This window comes from Falco peregrinus, chromosome 5 (assembly GCF_023634155.1).
Source record: "Falco peregrinus isolate bFalPer1 chromosome 5, bFalPer1.pri, whole genome shotgun sequence".
Taxonomy (NCBI): domain Eukaryota; kingdom Metazoa; phylum Chordata; class Aves; order Falconiformes; family Falconidae; genus Falco; species Falco peregrinus.
In genome coordinates, this window is record NC_073725.1 from 100,947,769 (window position 1) to 100,970,936 (window position 23,168).

Sequence of the window (23,168 nt, forward strand, 5' to 3'; positions counted from 1 at the left end):
CATTTCACAGGGCCACGACCTGTGTGTGTGCCCCAAGGGCCAGCCTGAGGGGGCCAGCACAGCCTGTGAGGGGGCCAGCACAGCCTGTGTGGGGGCCAGCCTGAGAGGGCCAGCACAACCTGTGAGGGGGCCAGCATAACCGCCTTAGCCAGGTTTCAGTCACATAGTGCGGGCCGGGGAGGCCCGCGGGCAACCAGCCACCGCCAGCAGGCCACCGCTCCCCTCAGCCCCTGAACAGTCGCGGACCATGAAACCCAAAGTGACGGAGGAGGGCGCAGCTACACGCCCCCTCCCCCCCCCTCCCCCCCCCCCCCCCCCGCGATGGATCGATCCAGCCACGCCCCGCCCGCCGCCATTTTAACAGGTTCCCGCCTCCGTCTCTCTCTCGCCTCTAGGGGAGCCTGGGCCCGCCCTCTGCGTAGGTGCGGCCTGGTCCCCAGCCACCCTCGCCCAGGTGAGACGCGGCGGGGGCCCAAGCTCCCCGGGCTGAGCCGCCCTCATCTGTGGCGAGCGGAGGGGCCGTGGCGGAGCGGGCGAGCCCCGGCGGCCCGGCCGGCCTCGGAGGGGCGGGGTGGCCGGTGCGGTGCAAGGGGACGCGGCGTTGCTGCTGCTGTGGTGGTGCGGGGGAGCGAGCCTGCGGCATGCCGGTGCTTGCATCGTGGGGCTTCTGTCAAAGCGTTTCACTGTCGAACTTTTATAAAAGTGAAAAACTTTTTTTTTTTTTAATTGCCTTGTGTGTAAAGGCAGGCTCTGCTGCTTTTCACATAGGAACACCGGTAGCCTTGGTAGTGTAGTTTATTAATGGTCTCTCTACCCATTTATTATGTTAACTTGTATTTTGAGAAAATATATAGCAGTGTTACAAACCCAGCTTTAAATATTCAATATGTGGAATTCATTTGTCTGGAAGATACTAAAACCCTTCATCAGTGATTAACTGCTTTCTCTGGTATGCCCCAGCCTGCCATAAATCAGCACTGGCTTTGGGCCTGTGATGGTGAGTTATATGGATTCACAGTCTTGGGTCTAATCCTATGTTCCCTGCCAAAACCAGCGTATTTGTGTAATTTTTCAATACAGATTAGCTGTAGGTGCAAATTCACTTACTTTGCTTCACACTTTCAACTCTGGAATAGAAAATCTTAAATAAACACAGCTTTTTCAACACTGGGGTGTTGATCAGAAAAATGTCTTTGTATACTTGCATAAATGCATTTCTAAGTCTGGGGGCTAACCATGAATACAAAGGTTTTCAGGACTCAGAGTCTGTCCATCCCTGTCTCCCTTGGAGTTAGAGCAAGGCTTAATACTGAGTAATTTAAAAGATGCGTGAAGGTCTGTTTGTGAAATACTCTTTCCCTTGTAACTTACAAGGGGCCAATTGTTTCCAACATGGGGCTACATAAATGCAAAATATTATTGACATACTTGAATGTGCAACATTCTAGTTTGAAGAAAAAATAAACATAAGATGTCATAGTATGGAAATATTTTTGGAGAGTACTCGGTGGTTTGTGTGAATGGAAGGATTAGAGAGCCCTTTGGACTGCTGCTGTTTTATTTTTGGTGTAGGAAACACTGTGAAACTAACACTCAAAGTCAGTGCACAAATCAAGACCTCACAAGGTAAATCCTGATAGGAATCTGTTCTTCCAAAGATAAATATCTTTCATTGTTGCTTAATTTTATAAACTACATTCTTGATGCTTTGTCATTGACTGACACTTTAAACCTGTATTTCCAGTTGGACAGATGTACTAAAGTACACGGTTCAGGGCAATAAAAAAATAAGTTTGATCTGTGACTGAAAAATGAGAGAAGTGCTACTTTATGGCATTCTATAAAAATGTCGTAAGATATCTATTTGTTTGAAAAATATGCAAAAAAAATGAGGACTTATATTTCAAAGTGCTGTTGATTCTTCTAAAACAGACCCTCTGGATTTTAAGCACTGTTGATTTTTTAGGATTTCTGGAGAGGCTAGGAGGGAGATGGATGAAAAGGGGAAAAGTACCTATCTAAAATTCAACGCAACTATCAATTTTCCAGACCATTCTCTTGTTTTTAAGCACAGGTTACTATAACTAGAGACAGTAATACCTGATACATAATGATATATCTCAGGAATTACATGACAAACATGTCATTCATGTAATGGTTTTGGTAGCTATCAATCTTAATAGCAAAGGTAATTTCTAGTCTTCATTTGTAGTAACTTAATGGAAATTGAGAAGTTACATGTAAGCAACGTGAGCAAAAATGTATTATAGTATACTTGGAGTATTTTTTGTCTTTATGAAAAACAAACTATTTCACTGATGTGTTTACAGTAATCAACTCTCTAGTATGAATGAGTTGTCCTGACACAAATGCTTACAAACTTTGGGTCTAGCTTACCTTTCATTGATGTTAGGAAGAACCATCTTGTTATGAATTTGATAGTTAATAAGGGTCATCAGTTCTCTGAGTCTGTATAAAATTATGTTCTGTGAATTAGTAAATAACCTAGCTTGCCCATGTGTATGTTACTATAAAAAAACTGCATTACTGACAAATTGTAAGCCATATTGTAAGAGTGAACTTTGTTTGATAATTTGAAGATTTCTAGTGATGTTACAAAATCTCCAGTCCTTCAGTAAGTGTTCATCATTCCAGTTTTTGTATTTGTGTAATACCACATATTTCCCAGATGTTATATCTTCATATCTACCCTTCCTGTGATCCATTATGAAAGTAGTTATGTGATCATCTCTTCTATCTTAAGCATAGCATTTGAATGAGAACTTTTCAGTTCAGACACATGCTTCCTCCACTTAAATTTGACTTAAATAGTAAGAGAAGGTTTTTGTGTGATATAGATGTGTCTTTGTGGTGGTTTACCAGAGCATATGGGTTCTTTCTGTGTTTGGAGCCAACTGGTAACTATTTCCTTACAACACAGCATGGAGATGGATTAGTGATGTCAAGCCAAAGCTAATAATCACTGCTGAGAAGCAAAGTGTATTAGCATAGTATTGAACCCAAGTTAATATATCAAGATGGCTTCTACTCACGCTGTATGCAGCTGTTTGCATCTTCCTTCAAAACCCTGTGTGATTTGCCATTAGTGGACTGGCTCTTATGAAAGCCAGGTATACTTTATGAGAAAACAGTGAAGAAAACAAATTATTACTTTCAATGTCTTACGTGTGCAAATACTGTAGCTGTCCAGCTTGCTAAGTAGCTGTTAGCCTTTCCAACTGGAAGGATGATATGGTGATGAAGATGAGACTTGGCTTCTACATACTACACACTAAATGTTTGTCCCAAAACATATAGTATGATTATAGTCAGCAGAAGTCTTCTGACCAGAGTACTAGTAGTAGTTTCTGAAGGACATTAATTATTTTTTTTTCAATGTCAGAACTTCATACTTTTTACGCAGTGACTCTTGTCAGGATCCATGACATTTATTTAGTCTTAATATTTTTCCCTGAGATGTAATAAGGCATAACAGAACTGCAAGGTATGTGAGGGTTGTGTTAGGTGCCTGATGCTTGGCAGATGAAGAACTGATTTATAAGTAAAAGTGAAAGGGCTTTGCACCAAGGCAAAAGCAGTGTCTTCCTTTGCACCTCCTTCACTGAAAATTAATAATAAAGTAAAACTGGGGGATACTGAAATCCTTAGTCCCAGAAGGACAAGTGTATCACCCTGTGAGTTACGGTAGTACACTCATTGTAAATATGTACTGTAGCAGGGCATGACTTCTGCCTCTCACTGCCTGTCCTTCACATTTAGCTCTGGCAAAGGCGGTCAGATCAGTAGGTCACTCTGAGATTAGTTCCATGGTGCTACTATTTCGCACTAAGACATGGATCATGCAATTTTGAGTAGTTCTGGCTTGTTTAAAGGCTGTAGATAATAGCAAAGATAGGGCTGCAGACAAAGTGAGTGAACAGGGATTTCCAAAATTATTGCTGTATATGTAAAGTGAATATACACAGAAGGAAGAAGTTACACACTTGCTTTAGGAGTGCATTCTTTAAAAGGCATTTCTAAAATGTCTAATTTGTAATTCAGAATAGTTCAATATAGCAATTAATGTAGTCATTCTTAAAAAAAGTGAACGTGAACAAGTGGGAAATTTGTCTAAAATGCAGAATAATGCAACTGGTGTTAGGTATGCAGTGGCAGTATTAAAGTAATATGATCAAAAACTAATTACAGGTTTTGATAGGCTCGTTAAAAATGCTATGGTTTCTAAATGTCGTTTTCCTTATAATCAAAGTTTAAAATGAACTAATGTTTCTGGCAACAGCATGGGATAGATATGTAATATCTGATTTTTTTTTGGCCGTTTTTATTTTATTTACAGGCAACTTCAAGAGTTAAAATTTGTTGCTGATCAAAACGATTGGTTAGACATCAACAGACTTCATCTGAAATGAATTGTTACATGCCTTTTAAAGTAAAATGCTGCTCTAATCCTTTAAATGCATACATTCTTTATGAACTCATGCATATTGTCACTGAATTTCTAGTTCATTTGCAGTTATATATCTTTTTATAAAAAGAATTTTGAACTTTTGTCACCTGACTGAGAGCTAAACTGTTCTTTATGAAAAGCTGTACTTATATTCTGGTGAGCAAATTGGGTTTTATCTGTTAAGAAAATGGTTTCAGGCTCAAAAAAAACCCCAGTAATTAAAAATAATTTAATTCTTTAAGTGATCTGTGCCTGAACTGAAGCAGTGAATGTAAACAAAGTATATCAAATGAGACAGTCTTGTGAAAGGATTTTTCTGTGTTTACAAGCACTTTCAGGTTTCACAGTGAAGGTGTGTGTTGTCTCTTGTGACTGGTTCTATCTGTCTTTGGTGATTGACACCTGCCTTTTATGTTCAGGGTCCCTTCACTTTCTGTTGACTCCAGGTGAAACCGCAGACACTCAGCATGATCAAAGAGGGATGTGGGAGGCTTACAGTATCAGTCCTTTCACTTTGTACTGTTACAGATTCTCCAACTGCAGACATCTCTTAATTCACATTGACTTTACCAGCCCTCAAACAACTGAAGGCTTGGTTTGACTCTTACTAATTCTTCTCAAAGAAGAATGCTGAATGTGAAAGAAGATATCTCTCAGATGTCTCTGCCAAATGTCTCTAGATGGAGTGGTTTCTATTGCAGCTGTCCCATATGTTTCTTTCTGTATTAAATGTTAAGCTTCTCTTTAATGGAGTCTGATGTTTTCCAGTGGGCGCTTGATAACAAAGAATATTTTTTAAGTGTATTTAAAATGGTTTCCAAGGGTTTTTAAAGCATGAGAAAGCAGTCATTCTTAGAAATAAGGGCTGATATAAAATTACTAGTTTTACTTGTAATGTAAGGAAAGGCAGTCCTGGGTACTTGATGCATGAAGAGAACGTTTTCCAAGACAGTGTCAATATTAATATTTTTTGATCTTAATTCCTTTCTGGTAGCACCCTGATGTAGTTGATATACATTCTGTACTTGTGAAAAGTATTTCATAATACTATTCTATCTTTTAAAAAATGGTTGGAGTTTCATTGTAAGATTTTTTTCATGCTAAATCCTACAATTTTTTGTTGGTTTTTTTCAGTGTAGTTTGTGTCTTTACTGATTGAGAAGCTGAAATTATTTTTTGCCTGTGAAAGCTGGAAAATGTTCAAAAATCAGTATCAGGTAAAACAGAAATAGTTCTATTGTTTTTTACCCTCTTTCATTTCACATCTGAGAGAACTCAATTAAAATGGCTTATTCTGGGGGGCAAAAAGTCCAGATACAGAAATGTTTTGGGATGTTTCATATTCAGTATTTTATAGAAATGTTATGAAACAGTGGGTAGCTGCTGATGCTGTCAGGTCTAGAACAGACATCACTGTGGTGTTACCAGTGACTTTTTGTCTGTCTCTACCCTTGCAGACCAGGGAAGGCACACCATCTGCTCCCACCTGGTCATGTAAGCAGGCCCAACTCTTACAGTATTGTCAGAAAAAGGAGATTGTTTTTTTTCCTTTTGTGACAACACTAGTCACATCATTTGCAAACCTTATTCTCCCTGTTACTGTTTCCTGGCCTTCCTTTCCACCATACTGCCTTACTTTCTCTGTGCCAGTCTCGTCCTGAGAGAGCAGCCCACCCCTAATTACTTACTGGTCCCAGATGTGTACCCAAAATTGGTATTTCTGATGCTGTTACCTAGGCTATCTCAGCTTTATATGGCATTTCTGATACCGTTGCCCAGCTGCTGTTGGCTTTGCAGGGTTGTGCTCCCCAAAAGATGCCCCATGCTCTCCTCCAACTGATTGTGGAGTTTGACAGTTTCTTGCTTAACACTCCCCCTTCGCCACCCATGAGATGCATCATCCTCCACAGCACTGAGTAACTTGTGTCAGCTTCTCATGTTGGTGTTCAGCGCTTTATCATGTCATCATCAGCACGGTAGTTTACTGTATCCTGTTCAGTTAGTTTTAAACTCAAATCATGGCCTGATTAAGGGCTGCAGTATCAACAAAATGTGTTTGTAAATATGGGAGGAAAAGCCACTTATTTGCTAAATTTTCTATAAGCACATACAACTTGTCAGTTAATATTTTTTAACTTTTTGAGAGCTTGATCCTGTCATCCTTAAATAGGTCAGATAACTTTAAAATTTATAGTATGCCATATTTTGAATTTCTTGATCCATTATAAATTTAAAAAATATTTTGTGTGGTTTATGGAATGCCATTTTGAATCTCCTTAGAACTTAGTAAATCCAGTTGCTGGGGTTAGCCATGTGACTGGAAGCTGCCAGATGTGGGTAGGCAGAGTTCTCTGAAAGCATAATTTGAACAGCATTTATTTTGCTGGCAAGACTTGCTTTCCCCTCATGCTCATTCTGACTTCTGTACAATTGTTTGGGCAGCTGAACATAAAGAAAATTGGGGAGTGCAGGCAACTAGGAATAAGAAGGGAGCAGCAGAGTTGTAATAATTGATTAGGTCAACCATGCTGCTGAAAAAATGCATATCAAACTATAGACTGAGTACATTAGATGTCATGGTTTTGGTGACATCAAACGGGAAAAATATTGAAGTCATTCCCTAAGCAGAGGTGATAAAGCCTACCTGCCCAAGAACCTATGGTTAGATTCTTGCATGTCTAATAGGACACATGCTCTGTGTAAGGAGTTTTCACCTGGCAGGGGCATTTATAATCTTTTTCCAGTATTCTCTGATGCCTCATGAAGGCTGCAGCATGAGTGAAACCCTTACCTTTTTATGGTGATACTAGTAGGATCAGTTCTACTGTAAGGCTGCTTAATTCGCTCCAGAAAAGATAGTAATTTTTTATTAGTTTCTCAGACTGTTTGGTCAAATCAGGCTGGAATTTGGTAACTAGTAGAAGAATTACTGGGAAATGTCTTTGACATGCTTGCATATGTAGACAAAGCCGAACATATTCACATATATAGACAGGCTGTGTAATCTTCATTTCCATAGGAAATCAGACAAAACAGCTAATCTGTGACAGCTTTTATTTTTTTAGCAGTATGTTTTAAAACACTTCATTTGGTGAGCTGTAGAAATAAACCATATCCAAATATAATTTACTAATTTCCTGCATGTTTTTAGAATTTTTGCAATAATCTTGCTTTTTAGAGAATTACATTATAAATAAAACAATTTAAAATATTCCATTATATGCCTTCAGTTATGTTCTGATCCTCTAGTAAAGCCAGATACTGACTATGGATTGCTATATTCTAGCAGTCTAGAAGCTGGTTTTAATATTCTGCTAACTGATTAGTAATACTGACTGTGGTAACAGTGTGATGTAGGGAGGGATTGTTGTTATGTATTCATCTTGACCATTGACGATTCATTGCTGAGCGTTTGGTTGGATGATGTATCCTTAAACCATTTCGTCACAGGGTGGTCCATTTGTTGAAATATTCAGTGCTCAAGGCAAGAACCCAGGAGCAAAATGGAAATTCTTGGGCAAACCATCAGCTATATGGAAAGTAAGTTTTTAAAGAAACTTCTAAAACCTAGAGCGTAACACAGAAAAGTGTGAATGAAGCTTAAAATTAGAAGGTAATGAGGGCTTTGACCTGACAGTGGAGCTGTCACTTGCAGTTCTGTCATTATGACAAACTAAATGACTAGTTAAATTAGTTCTTTATGCCTGCTTGCAGACTAGGTTGGTCACAGTGTAATTTTATAGCTTAAATATTTAGAAAGTAATTTTTCTATTCTAATAACTAATGGATTGAGTTGGGCCCACTGGATCATGACTCCTGTTTGTCAGCATTATTTGTTCATAAAACATGCAAGTAAAGGACATTTCTAAGGATTATATTATTATATTTGTATTTGAACTACTGTCATACTTACAGTGCCATCTGTCATTCATAATTTTTTTAAGTAGCTTTGCATGTTAGTAGCATGGTTGGTTGAGAGGAAGGAAATTCTATGAGGATGCTTATGTTTGTTTATTCTTGCTTTTTGTAGGAATATGATAAAGAAGTGAAAGGCTTTGTTTTTATACTTGAAGGAAGCAGTCAAATCAACAAAATGCAGCTACCAAAGGAAACTAGACAAACTTGTAAGTGTCAGGCTTAAGTGTCTATGATGTTCTGATTATTGGATCAGTTTCATATTATCATTCTCCCTTATTTTGGGTGTAATTCAGCATTAGTGAAGTGATTTTTCATAAACTTTTTAGCAGGTCAGTTATAAATAAGTAAAAGGTGTAGAAATGCCATATTAAACTTAATGCTTAAGGGAAGATCCTTGTTGGTACGTATTGTCCTAGTGCTGCTAGGTTCACTTTTGTACCTGATCCTGCTACAGGCTGATGTGTGGCAAATTAACTTCTGACCCTATTTGGCACTTACTAAAGCCAGTAATTCTGTTGGCATCACAGAATATGAAATAAGTTCCTGTCCCCTTTCTCATTTTACATTTTATAAAGTATTTTTGCTTTTATGTGTCAAACAAGCACTAGCAGCACAAGAAAGCTATACTCAAATTTCAGCTGCATTAATGTAATTAATGTAAAAATTGGGTAGAATGGCATGTTTCCTTAGGTTGTCTTATTACCTGCACCAGAATATACCACAGCAGTCTGTTTCTCAGAATTTACAGCGATCATAATTTATGCCTTCGACTCCACTGTAGGGTATTGTACCTTATAAGGCTTGTAGTAATGAATTGAGCTGTTTTAGAATTAACTGCTTGCTTTTGGAGAAAAATTGAGATGATGATTTTAGTCAAATGAAACAGGAATCTTCTGGTATAGTTTTCATGCAGGGTATATAATTCCAAATCAGTTTTTCCAAACAAACACAAAACAAGAGATTGCACAGTCTGGTCATGCAATAGGACCTTGAAGCATAATCTGATTTTTATAAAAGAAACTTACTGTTATCTTCATTATAATAAATATTAGTCTAATGTATCTTTCTGAGAAATCCATTATTGTTTACTGCCAATGTTACAATAAACAATTATAGCCTAAAATGAGGATTGAGAATTACTGTTGTAGATTATCACTGCTAAGAATATTTTGGTTTTAAATTTACTTTAGCTACTGCTGCAATATTACAGTCAAATTTCCATCTGTTACCATTCTGTTTCCCTCTGGTTCTTTCTCTCTTGAGGTGTATGTACCTCAAGTATTTCACTTACGTCAGTTATACAATTTTGTATTGTAATCTTTGAATTATCTTCCAAAATAGAAGATGTTATATATACAAATATAATTTGATTTTTTTTAAGTGTCATTTAACCCACAAAAGAAGAAAGTTCTGAACTGGTGTTCTTTAGAAGAGGAGTTAATGTTGCTGTTGAGACTTGTTAAGTCAAAGAAGAGCAACCTGTACCCTACCTGATGGAATAACTAAGAAAACAACGTGCGGTTCAATTCAGACAGCTTTGTGCTATCTGTTTTCCCTTGATAGGGAGCTACTTGAATCCTAAAAGATTTGTTGTATTTGTTCCCTCAGTTAAGCTCCTCTGCTATTGTTCTAAAAATCAGAAGCCTCCACTGAGCATTATTGTCATGATCTGAATTGCATTTTTACCCAAGGGGGTTTTGAAGCTATTTAATAAGGTGTACATTGTCACAAACACGAGCACAAGTTTCATATGACTAAGATAATCTTGATAGGAAATTATTACTTTGTAATTTGTATGGGATATTTGATGTTTACGTGCTCTTGGAATGCAAGAATTGTAAGTTAAAAAAAGGTCCTTTTATTTTTGTGAAAATTCCACCGAAGCCACAGATGGGACTTTTATTGCAGTTTGAATTGGTTTTCTTCAGGGTTTTCTTGTGTTCGTATGTTCTGCAAACCGTGGAAAATAATGTTGCAGGAGCATAGCTGTATGGTACAAAATTTAAGTACTTGATGGTGAAATGTACATTGGCACACGCAGAGCACACGTGTTTATTTTTTTTCCTGTTTTCTAGTGGGATTGATCCAGCAATTTCTGACACTTCAGATTTTTGTGCCGTTGGGACGAGACTTCTCCACTGAATTACTGTAAGATGCATAAAACTTCCTTGAATACTTAATGTAAAATGAATGCCCGATTGCAGCCATTAATTGTGGTGGCAGATTTTGCATTACAGCACAGTGACTTATCAAGTCAATAAGAAGTAATTAAGCTAATACAATCATTATTTCTTGGATGTTTTAAATACTGACATTCCTTTAAAGACAGAACTGACTCAAAATCATGAATGAAGATAGAGGAAAAATCTGAAGAAATGAGACAGAATTTATCAAACGTATGAAGATACTGGCTCATGGGGGTTTCCTGAAAATTCGTAAGATATTTATAAATAACTATTGCAGAGCCCTTTGATTAAGGGCAAAAAGAAATGTGTCTTCTAATAACTGGGGGAGGAAAAAAACGGTAAAAACTAGAACTGGAGTTCTCAGTTGGTATAATTATGGCCATACTGTAAGGGAAGAGAGGTATAGCTGAAACAGACTTTTTTCAGTGGTTCTGTGTGGAATGATTTAATAGAGTTTTAAACTCTGGCAATTGTCAGTCTTTGGACAACGTTTCCTCTCAAGTGGCACCAACTGTTTATAACCAGCGCAATTTGCTGAGCTTTGTAGCCAGTAGAACACCTAAGATTTGGGCTAACAAAAGAACTGTTATGCCATTAGAAACCCTGCAAGAAAAGATGGGTTGAATGATACACAATTCAGCTGAGTCAAGTCAATGCAGAATTTTGTTTTTGTTTGTCTTTCTGTAACTTTGCATTCATCTGTACCCATAGGTGTCAGAGGTTTTTTGATTGAAGTCCCTTGTGTCTGGGGTAAGGGGAGGCAGCTCTGATGTTTAAGTCAAAGAGGACAAAATGAGATGCTGAGAAAATACCATTCCAGCTATACTGTAGTAGAGAAAACAGTGTTCATTATAATGCAAAGAATCTATTTCATGAAATTAGGATGGTGTGCTATTTTATGTTGCTGGGAAATTCTGTTATCTTCTGTGCCTTCACGTAAGTAGTCATCTTGGAATATTTTGTTATTTTAACAAAGGATGTGCTAGTGTGAATTGAGTCATATGTATTAAAATTCCTCAGTGGATTTATAACAATCCATGCAGGTATTTTAGTCTGTGGTTTGAGTTAGCGGGCTTTTATAAGCTATGTCATGTTGGTAATATACTTTCCTCTGTGGCATGCTTAATTTCTAACATAATTTTAGAATCTGAATATTGAGAAAATCTTCAAAGGATAAATTAACTTAGCAGAGATCTTCCCTAGAGAATATTTTTGTTTCTCCATAGAGCATGGAAATTAGAGAACAGCGGGCTCAAAGTACTTGTTTTAAAGACAGCTTTGATCAATGCATTAAGATCTTGGTGCAGAAAATAGTAACATTTCACTAATTTAAAGTGAGAAACTGTTGGCAGGAAAGCTGGTAATTGTTTAATAGACCAGAAAACTGCAGGTTTTCAAGCAGCTTCCCTTTCTCTGTAATTTTTCTTCCTACCACAGCCTTTATACCTTTTCAGGTTTTTTTCCTTTCAAGGTAGTTCGTATTTCTTACTGCATTTTGAATATTTTTTTCTTAAGATATCTCTGACATAAGCGTACCCAACTTTAAAGCTACCCATTATTTTTTTCCTGCAACACAAAGAGCTGCTTTGTGTGTCAAATCACACTGACTCTCCTGTTCTTTGAATTTTCTGAGTGTAGTTCTGGTAACACTTTCTGCTCCTATGGTATTAATTGATGCATTACTTCTAAAGCGGTGTAACAAAAAGGGCCAAAACAAACAGGGTGTGTCATCCAGTAAACAGAAACAAAGTACGTAGATTTGCTTCTCATCTGTGGACAGATGGCAGATGCTTACGTGAGATGAGCAGGAATTCAGATTTTCTGTAGCATCATACTGATTTTGATTCTTTGTGGTACTTGCCACTCATCTATACCTCTTAACAAAAACCTCTTCTCCACTTCAACTGAATTTATTTTTTCATTGCTTTTTTGATAACCGAGAGTGCTAATTTTCTACCTGCTTTCCCCCCTTTCTTTGCCCTTTCCAGCTTGTATCTAGACTTTGTTTTCTTGATCTTTTCTCACTACTTCCCCTTTCCACCATTACTATGTCCTTATAACAATATATGTTTACTTCTATAATATTCTTATGTACTTCTGTAAATTTAAATACATGTATTTTGTATTTGCTATATATAATTTATGTAAACATTTACTATATAAATTTGCTATATTTAAATAGTTATGACATTTATTTTTCACTTCCTAATTTTTCTCTTTTTTGCCAGCTTTTGTGATTCTAAATTTGTATTATCAGAGAGTCTGATACAAATCCTAATTATCTCTCCTTCTCTCATGTGCGGTGATTTCAGTTTCTATGTGGGTGAAGTAATCTCACTCAAAACATTTCTGTATACTTTTTACAAAAGAAGAAAAGTTTAATTCAGTGTAAATGTTTCGTTACTTAATTACTTATTATAATCACGTCATGCTTATTCTGATAATTATGTAAGTTCATCAGTGCATACAAAGTAACTGGAGCTACTTAAAGACTAAAAAGTGCAATCTCATTTATTCCCCGCTTAGTGCAACTGTATGCAGAAGTTAATAAAACTTTAAAAATAAACTTAGTACTAAGTTCTGTATTAGAAATCAACTGTAATTTGTTGATGTGCTAATAAACTTCTTCAAGACTTGCAGAATAGACAGTGTATTTTATCCTAGCAGACTCATGATAATCCATTAAATAATGGAGACAAGTCCTTGTTTCATGTGTTTCCCATTCAGTTCTTTTCATTTCAGACATTTTGAAAACAATCTCTTGCTTGTTTGTGGACAGAATATTGATTGTGCTGTTGCTTCCTGGAGTTGAATGTTCGAAGAAGTTTCTTACATAATCTGACTACTTACTACTGAATCATTGAGTAGCTTCAGGTGCAAATTGATAGCATACCAAGCCATCGAATTTACTTTATGTAAAAAAACATGGCAAGTTTTAGAGTAGCTGCACATGATGTTTTGTTACATTTCTTCTTCTGCTATTCTGCTTAGAGATGGAAATATGAATTTAGTTTGAGCCTAATCCTTTATTTAGCATTCTGTTCAGTGATTGATCTGATCAGCAAAAAATAATTTCTTCAGGGCCATTCATCATTGCTGGCATCAGCTGAGCTAAACCTTCTGATAACTTGCTATCAAACAGTCATGTGGGATTCTGTCATAAATACCTAATGTGCAAACTGTTTAAATTGGCTGGTTTGCCTTTTCTTTGGAAGAAATTTAAGTAGAATTTTTGGATACTTTGTTAGGTGGCATGACTAGATGAGTATTGCCCCATTAACAAACAATTTATTGATCTGCCTAAAAACCTGTAAAATAGATGTTGGATGAAGAACTTGGTGAAGCATAATAAAATCATGACTAAGGTAAAGAGCATGTAATTTATGCAAACTTTCTGCAGCAAATAGCAAAGGTATTAGTACTGCTGAATATAGCTGTCTGTTGTAAATGTAGTAGCCAGTTGTTAAATCTTCAGTATTACTGATTTTGCTCCCTTTCTGAGAAAGCAAAAGTAGCTCAGTCTTTGAAAAAGTATTGGTGTGTAAAAGAAAACAGCAACTGGCTTGTGTTGGCATTCTTGGTTTAATTCCCAACATATGGACATGTGCAAGTGCTAGCACTTCTGCTTGGCATTTTGGCAAGCACGTGAACGTTCATTCATAAATTACTATAATGCCAGTCATTGTCATACTTTTATTTCTGGTATGTTTATTTTCAGTGTTAGGTACCTGTCACTTGAAATTAGTACATCACATTATGATGAGTTTTATGGCAAATGAGTAGAGCTGTTGATGTGAGAAAATAGACCTTCACGTTGTACCATAGCCTCCAGAAAAATAAAGTAGTGGTCTGAGGCACAAACAAGGAACAGAAGCTTTACTTCTGGTTATGCACTGAAATATTTTGTGGTCTTGTATGAGTCCCTGTAGATTGCTCAGCCTTTTCTCCCCAGTTCTGTCATATAAGTTATGGGAGTAATTTATCATTTTACTTCGAAAATATTTTATAAATATATTTATAAATATTATTATAAAGAGTTAACGAACTCATATGATACTTTTAAATAAATGAAGTGATAAAAATAGAAGTTACAGTAAATCTTAAAATCTGGTGGTTGATCAAGTAGGCTTTCACTGATAATGTAGGCTAGCGTGTGCTGGCAGTACAGATTTAATATTTGATGGTTTATCCTATTGCTGAATAGAGGCCAATTTAGGGAGGTAGTGCTTTTGGTGAAAGAAGTTTCCCAGTTTTGTATTTGGGCATCCAGACAAGACGGGATAGTAACAACAAAATGTGTTCAAACTAATATGTGAAGTGATCCAACAAGGTTAGTGGCAGAACCAGATATGGTACTTCCTGATCCCTTGGTGCAGCTCTTAAGTCATGCTGTCTCAGTGATCACTGGACTCATGGTGCTTCAAACTACTTGTTTAAATCTTTGGATGGTGAACAGCTATAAATCACGTGGCATACTTGGTAATGTTGAAGGTTTGAGATATCATATGAGATGTCCTCACCTTTGTGACATGAAAACCTGCACAGCAAACATACTGTCAGTGATAGCTGCTTCTCAGTCACAGAGTGTCCTCCTTCCATAGCCCAGAATTTGATGCCGGATTTTAACGTGCCATGGGACTCTACTTTGTTGCCACTTCCTAGAATTACTTTGCCTTACAAAGTGTCTTCCTAGCATGAACGTGCTGAGGATCACAGCATGGTTGCTCATTCCCTTAAATATTAAGTATGTCTCTCTTATTTTTCATGATGTTTCAACCTTTTTTAAAGCTCAGCTGGCAAAGAACTTAACAATTTGCTCAGTAAGTATCCCACTGTTCATAGTCGGATTAGCTTGACTTGCCACTAGGCTTCACCAGCTCCAGAAGGCATCAGCACTTGTTATACTCTGAGGGGAGCACACAACATTTTAGAAATATTAATAAGGAATCATTTTTCTGGTAGAGACTAATCTTAAAATATGTGCTGTAGTCAATTATTTTGTCAGAGATGGACTACTTTGTAACCTTACTTGTTTCAATGAAGTCATCATCACAGGAAAGTGAGGGTGAAAAACTGTTGCCTGCCCTCAAAAAAACATGTAGTAGTATGGTTTTCACTTTAAAATATGAGATGATTAATTAAAAGTTATGTCCTATAGTATGAACTATAAATACTCAGCTTTTTTCAGTAAGTTATTTGTCACATCTTGTGGCAGATAATTCACTTGAGCCATGTTATTTCAGTATTTGTTCATCTTTCCTTATACATAATCGCCATTTCACTTGAAACATGGACAGAGAATGTTTTTGTTTTCGTATATGCAATTATGAATCGGGTCTTTTAGATGGTTGCATCTGCAGAGTTAGTTCAGTAGATAGCCAGATGTTTTTTCTGTTCTATTGTCACTTCGCAGGATTTTGTCATTTATTTCTGCTCCTGTTATTTGCGAAGAAATGGAATTAGGAGTGATTACAAACACCATCCAAAACTCTTAGATCTTCCTTTCTGTCATAAAGAGGTTATCTGTCTGCATTCTTTGCAAATCTATCAGTTGAGTCTTATCTTTAATTTTCTGGCTTACTGTTGGGTAGAAATAAAATATTACTGTATTTCAAGTTCCAAGAAAAAACTTTTTTAAACCCAAAATTTAATATTACTCAGTGCTTGTTACAAGTGTGATCTTTGGTATAAATAGTTTGGATGCAGAACGGTCTTACAATGAAAGGAAAGAGGTCTTGTCCAGATGCTAATAAAAATATACGGGGTAGAGATCAATTCCCATTATAGTAGTGCTTCATTCTGAGTGGCAAATTGGAAGAATGTATAAGTGAAATTTGCCAACAGTACCAAAGAATAAAAACTGTCCAGCTGGTAAGTAGCTGTAAAAAATTTATCCCACTTTGGCAGGGAAGATAAACTCACCTGATGGCTTCTGATACTTATTCCTCTTTAGGACTATTGGAATAAATAGTCCTGTAAAATAAATCTGTTTTAATCAAATTACAATTATTTGGCTTCATATCTAACGTGCTTTCATTAGTCAGTGGAGTTATTCCCACAGTTTTATCCCATTATTAGTAGCTTCATGAAAATACTAAGGGTTTTCTCTCTTCCGTTTTTCTTGCAACCATGTGCTGGCAGGAGAAATGTAAGGACAAACTGCAACCATTCACAGAATCAGATCATAGCTGAGGTTGGGAAGGACCTACAGAGATGGTCTAGTCCAACCCACCTGCTCAAAGCAGACTCAGCTAGAGCAGCTTACCCAGGGCTCTGTCCTGTTGGGTTTAGATCTCTGCAAGGATGGATACTGTACAGTCTGTCTGGGCAACCTGTTCAGTGTTCAGTCACACAGGAAAAAAAAATCATATGTTTAAGCAAAATCTCTTGTATTTAAGGTATTTCAATTTGTGCACATTGCCTCTTATCTATTCTTAGATACTGCTGGGGGAAGTCTGGCTCAGTCATCTTCATTCCCTCTGATGAGGTAGTTACACACATTGGCGAGATTCTCCCTTGAACCTTCTCAAGGCTAAAGAATCGCAGCTGCTCTTCCTAAGTTAGGTGCTCTAATCTCTTGATAACCTTCATTATCCTACACTGGACTTGGACCGGTGTGTCCATGTCTCATATCACAGAGCTGAGTGCTGGATGCAGCACTCCGGCTGTGGTCTTACCAGGGCTGAGTAGAGAGGAAGGACCACCTCCCCGGACCTGCTGGCAATGCTCTTTGTAATGCAGCCCAGGATGCTCTCAGCTACCGTTGCTGCAAAGAAGTTTAGCTGGCTCATGGTCAACTTGTCTTCCTCCAGGATACTTGGGTCATTTGGTACAAAGCTGCTTTCCAGCCAGTCAGCCCTCAGACTGCACTGATGCATGGGACTAGTCCTGCCTGTGTCAGGACTTTGTATTTTAAAATTAGGACTTTGTATTTTAAATCTAGTTTAGGTTTGGGTTTTTTTACTTGTTGAAATTCATCAGAGTTAAGGCAGATGCTTGCTTTTTGTTCACCTGTGGGTTTTTTTGCTAGGGAGAAGAATTTCAGAAAGCTTGGCAATAATCAAACACAGTTCGCAGGTATTAGCTTTTGAAAGTTTAGCTTTTTCCTAACTCTCTTTGGAAAGACATCTCGGAATTAGCATGGCCTGAAACCACAGTTGTGGCTTATTTTTACTCTGTGAGGAGTGATGTGTTTGATCATACATGGAAGCTTAGTGGGTTTATAACACAAAGAGATGCTCTTGATTTATTGAATAAATGGGAACTCTGTGGAGTTTCACACTCTGGAACATACCTGATAAGGTTTAAGAAGTTTTCTGTCAAATTTTAACTAGTTATGTATAGAGGAATCTGCAGGAGGAGAGGGCTTAAAATGTCCACGCTCCTAAAGTAGTTGTACTTGTTGATAAGAAATTTTATTGCAAGGCTTGCGAACAGCAGAGAATATAGATTGTTGTACCATATTTCCTTTTTCAAACAGTTGTTTCTGTAAATACAGGCTTATTACTTTCCAATTTTTAATAAGCAGAACATAGTAGATTTTACATGCATAGCTAATTTATTCATTGACACCGTAATAGTTTGAATTTGTGAATCACAGGCTATCATAATTAGTCATCATTTTAGCTTTGACAGATATGATAAATTATTCATGTTAATCTAAAGATGCAGCATGTTTTCAGATACAGAACAATAAAAATATGAATCTTGGTTAATCTTGCAAAACTTCAACCAACCTTTTAAAATTAGAAGCAGGACATAGATGCTAATTCTGTCATGTACTTCTGTGACAGTATTTGAAGATTTCTGATAGAGACTGAAGGTAAACTTCATTGAACAGATCTAGCTGGAGACAATTTTTAAAATTCTGATGATTAATAGCATGAGGCTTGCTCCTTGAATTTTTTGTGAAGCAGGAGTGAAATGAAGAAACATTCTTAATTATTAGGGTATGTTAAATTCCATAACTCTGGAAGGAGATTAACTTGTATTTGAAAGTAACCACTTTTTAATAACTCTTCCAGTCATCAGTCTCACTAGAGTACCAACACAGCATGGGTGGTAATTTAGGAAACAGATAACCAAAAAAAAAGTACTCATGAACAGGGTGTCCTGCTTCCAGATGTGAAAAAGGATTCATGCATTTATTATAGAACTGATAACAAAATACACAGTCCTAGTTTAAAATTATGTTGCCAGTTAGATTAGCCACTTGGTCTGAAAGAAGATAGGTATTATCTTTCCCCCTACTCAGGATAAATGTATTACCCTTGTTCTGCAAGTACTTCTGTTTGCATTTGACTTTCATTGCTTCTGCAGCTCTAAAACTGTTCAAAGTTGTCTTGTATCAATATGACTTCATTGCTTGTTCAATTAATCAGTATAAAACATCAGGCATAGAAAAAAACTTCCTCAGGTATTTTGTAGCTGTGAAACAAGAACATTCTCAAGAGGGTGGTTTCCTTTTTCTTCAGTTATGGAACAGGAGACCAGGAGACATCAGAATAACTTTCTCATATTTTTATAAGAAAAAACTTCTCTTAAAAACTATGGGCTTGAAATTTGTCAATGAACACGTTTACCAAGGTGAGAAAGAAATGATGATGGTGGGGCTGAATAAGGATACTGAAACACTGAGAAAATTGCTCACATCTGGAGATCCAGGTGGCTAAACAGTTGAATGTTGTCATCTTCAGTTATTTTGATGATAATCTGTTTTGTATTATCTTGTGGGAAAGTTTTAAGTTAAAAAAAAATAAATCACATCCTGCTAGAGTTAAAACAGAAAAGACTAGCATGATATCTAATTCTGCCCAATACATAAAATCTTAGATTCTGAATAGCCTATAAGGGTTGTGAGCTGCTTGAAGGAGGACAAGAGAAGTTTTGATTAGTCAACAACGTAGGTAGAGAAGAGATTACACTTCTCTGAATGTTACTGTGAGGCCGGTCTTTTCAGACTCCAGTGGCAAAGCAAACCATGAGCTTTCTGCCAAGTTAATGCTTCAATAAGATACAGTAAAAAATAAGTATGTTAATTAGAATATCCTGTAGTTCCAATTACACTGAGGGTTTAAGGAGACTGTCAAATGTGGTGTGAAAATGTACTTGAGTCAACCCTTCAGAGTACCCTTTTGATCGATTGGAAACTGTTACTGTTTGTCTTAATGTGACTGTTCATGTCTAAATAGACCTCATTTTTTAATTTGCTCACCTTAATTATAGATAGTTGCATTTGCATAGCGAGGTATTTATCTTCACCCCTCTAAGGAAAGGAAGGGAAGTATTGGTGGAGCCACTCCTTCTCTTTTTCAGTTCAAAGTGATAAGGAATAAGGGTTGTTTGTATGAAGAATGCTGCGGGCATGGGTGTGATCTGGCACGCAGCAGTAGTGATCGCGTACAAGAACAGAGTTAGTGGGGTTCACAGTGACTTGAGGGTTTCCAGCCTCATGCAGCAGCTGTCTCCGTATAGGTTTTTTCTTATATTTGCAATTACCATTTTAAAGGATAACATTAAGACTTCAGTTTATGGGAAAAAAATAATAATTCAGGGATAATGCCTCAAAGTTTCATCTGGTTTGAGATTTATTCTTGATAGGAGGTGTGGCTACTTACATTTCAGCTTGCCTTTCTGGAGAGACTGTGTACAGGGTGTGAAGACATTGAAGAAAAGGACATGATCTGTCTGGATCCCTGAAAGCTGTCCTGTGTTCATAGCTGCCAAAGAGTGGGGCATGGCACTGTTACAGATGTGGTGGAGTAAAGCAAGGTAGTTAAGCAGGCAGGTGATTGCATGTAGCAGTAAATGCTCCATAATACAAATAAAGAGGCAGATTCTGCAAAAACTTCAAATTTAAATTGGAAAGATGGGAACTTTTTTCCATGCCTTTATTCTTACCTTAACTGTGTATGATCCTTTTAAGGAGGAAAAAAATCCCCTATAGTTGGTCAGAATGAGGATTCTTTGTATTGTTTTGTCAGCTCTTTATTGGCAGGCTTTCACCGTGAGCTCTGTACGGCTGATGATCTTTCCATAAACCTTGCCACTAACATTGAGAATTTTTTGTTCTATTTTAAATTGCTAGGCAAAACCATTTCACTTGCTCTTCTGACCCTGAGATGCTTTCATTCTCTTACTAAGTTCAAAAAGAGATCAGAGCAAAAACAGAGGTAAAATTAACTTAGTGGAATACTGTATCAATCTGTCTCTTAAAGGGAGAGTGCCATGGGATTCTAATGGCATAGACCTTGATGAAAATGATTTTGTTACATCCTACAAGAAATTGAAGGTTATTGGGGTAAAAAAACCCAGCTTTTTCACTGTAAAGATAAACTAAAATTCTAATTTTAGATAAAACTATTACATTCTTCTGAATATTTAGTGACAAGTAAATTTAGATCTAAGAAGGTATACTCAGTCACAGACTATGATAATCCAAGTAACATACTTCATTTCAAACTAGAAAGGAGATGGTTTGAGTCAGATTCTGGGCTAGGTAACTGATACTACAGAATAAATTACTGTCTTCTAGGACTTCAGAGAGAAGAAAAGTACTAATTATGGTTGGTGGGTATTTGGTTGGTGGATCAATTTAAGTAACATGGAGTAGACAATCCTGTTTGGCTGGTTGTTAGGGTTTGTTAGGATTTTCATATGCCAAAGTAAATGTATAATCCAGTATTAGCAAGAAAACTTACTTTTGTCTTTCTAAAGGGCAGACTTCTTAGCAATTCTTAGTAATTAGAATAAATGGTTTAAATGTGAGAAATATGGCTGTACTTAAGAGAACTGTTGCACAGAGCAGGTGCAAACATAACCTTTTCCTGTGTCTTTGTAAATGTAAAAGGACAGATTGTCCCTTTAGAATAGATAATTCATGGAAAGAAAAATGAAGTGGAAAGAATAGCAGCCAATAAACTAAAGAAAAGAGCCAACAGAATTGGTTGCAGGCATAAATAACTGCATTATAAGGGTAATTTGTTTAGATTCTTGAAATGTAGGCACTAAACTTTCCACATATTAATACTCATTAGAGTACTTCGTAATGAACAAATTAAAAACTATTTTCTAGAATTACGGTTTTCTAAACAATTTGGCACAGTTAGCCATGCTTCAGAGGAACGTACAACCATGCCTCAAAATAGAATTTACTAAATACCTGAAAATAAAAGAAAGATGAGCTCATTTCAAAACAAAGGATGTTAAAATACTGAGAAAAGTTTCTACAGTGTTATGAATATTAATGACCACTTCCAGAATCATTTTTGAAATGTGAAGTTCAAAGAGCAATGAAATTTTCAGAACAAATTATTCTTGACCAGTGAAAATACCAGGTCATTCTTTCAGCTGGAGAATTGATTGCAAGTATGTCTGTCTTGTAGGGAGAGCTCAGGAATCACCATATCTTTGTAACTTCTCATATTTGGAAAGTTTTTCTATTCTGGCAACCAGATTTGATGATTCTTTTTTGCACCTGCCACCTGTATTTCTGCCTTTTAATGGATACTGTTTAAGGGGACTTTGTGTTTCTTCCTTAATTCTCTCCAAAAAAACATTATGAACAGAAAATTCAGGTATATAAAAATCTGATTCTTCACAACTTGTTCTCTAGGTCTGGCTGACACATCAGTTTTCCGTATTTCTTATTTTGTAGAGATTTGATTGATCTTCAACATAACTGAGTCTGTTTTTATGAGAGCAGAATACAGTGCTCTGGACTTAGATGATCAGGCAGCCAGTTCAATACCATAGTATCTCCTATGAGACCAATTTATAAGCAGCGAATAAAGTAAAATGTACATGAAGTACAGACTGCTCCTGAATAAGGAAACTTAAGAATTTGTGAGCATATCAAATAAACTGACCATTGGTATTTCTTTGGTTTTCTGTCTTTAAAATGGAGATGATGATACTATCTAATGTTTCTGAAGCATGTACATTTTATGGAGAAAATGGCACTACAGTTGCTAAGTACTAATATACTAACATACTAATAGTTAAGCTTTCGCAGAAGATTATGTCTGGATTTTGACCAGGATACAAAGAGATTTTCATTAATAATAAATTGTATGGGAGTTGCTCTTTGCTTAGCAACATCAGTGAAATACCTGCTTTCATGTTTAGTGAATTTCCAGTTTAAGTCATTTTATAAATGAGAAAAACACTTTCATTTTAAGAACAAGTGAGCCTGATAAATGAAGCATCCCTTCAACAGTCCAGCATCATTTTTCTTAAGTTCATGTTAATCCTTGAATTGAACATTAACAAATGGTTATAAATTATTATACGTACAGAAGCAAAGTGAATAAGTAATCTGGGAAGATGAGTTTATCTGTGCTCTTGGGTAGTTGCTACCATTTACTTGCAATCTCACTATAATTACCATTGTGAGGAGAATAGTCAATCAAAGCTGAAGATATAAAATAAAATTGAAAATTGAATTGGAAGGTAATTTTACTTTCAAATGGTTTGCAAATGTAGATGTTAAATGTGAAATGAATGCACTTAATGACCATAGCTGGGAGAGTTATGCACCTGCTGATCACAGGAATATTATTATAAATGAGGTTGATTTTCTTGTTGACTGCCTCATT

At 36.7% G+C, this 23,168-nt stretch overlaps 1 protein-coding gene across 2 annotated transcripts in view; it reads left to right on the forward strand.

The window, feature by feature from the left end:
- Positions 1-364: 364 nt before the first annotated feature.
- The window catches only part of CFAP20DC (CFAP20 domain containing), an 84,235-nt gene continuing 61,431 nt past the window's right edge, over positions 365-23,168 (forward strand). For both annotated transcript variants that reach the window (XM_055806736.1, XM_055806737.1), the window contains exons 1-5: positions 365-454; positions 5,603-5,685; positions 7,919-8,008; positions 8,499-8,592; positions 10,462-10,534. In XM_055806736.1, coding sequence (XP_055662711.1) covers positions 5,665-5,685; positions 7,919-8,008; positions 8,499-8,592; positions 10,462-10,534 — 278 coding nt within the window. In that variant the 5' untranslated portion in view covers positions 365-454; positions 5,603-5,664. The remainder of the gene's footprint in view (positions 455-5,602; positions 5,686-7,918; positions 8,009-8,498; positions 8,593-10,461; positions 10,535-23,168) is intronic.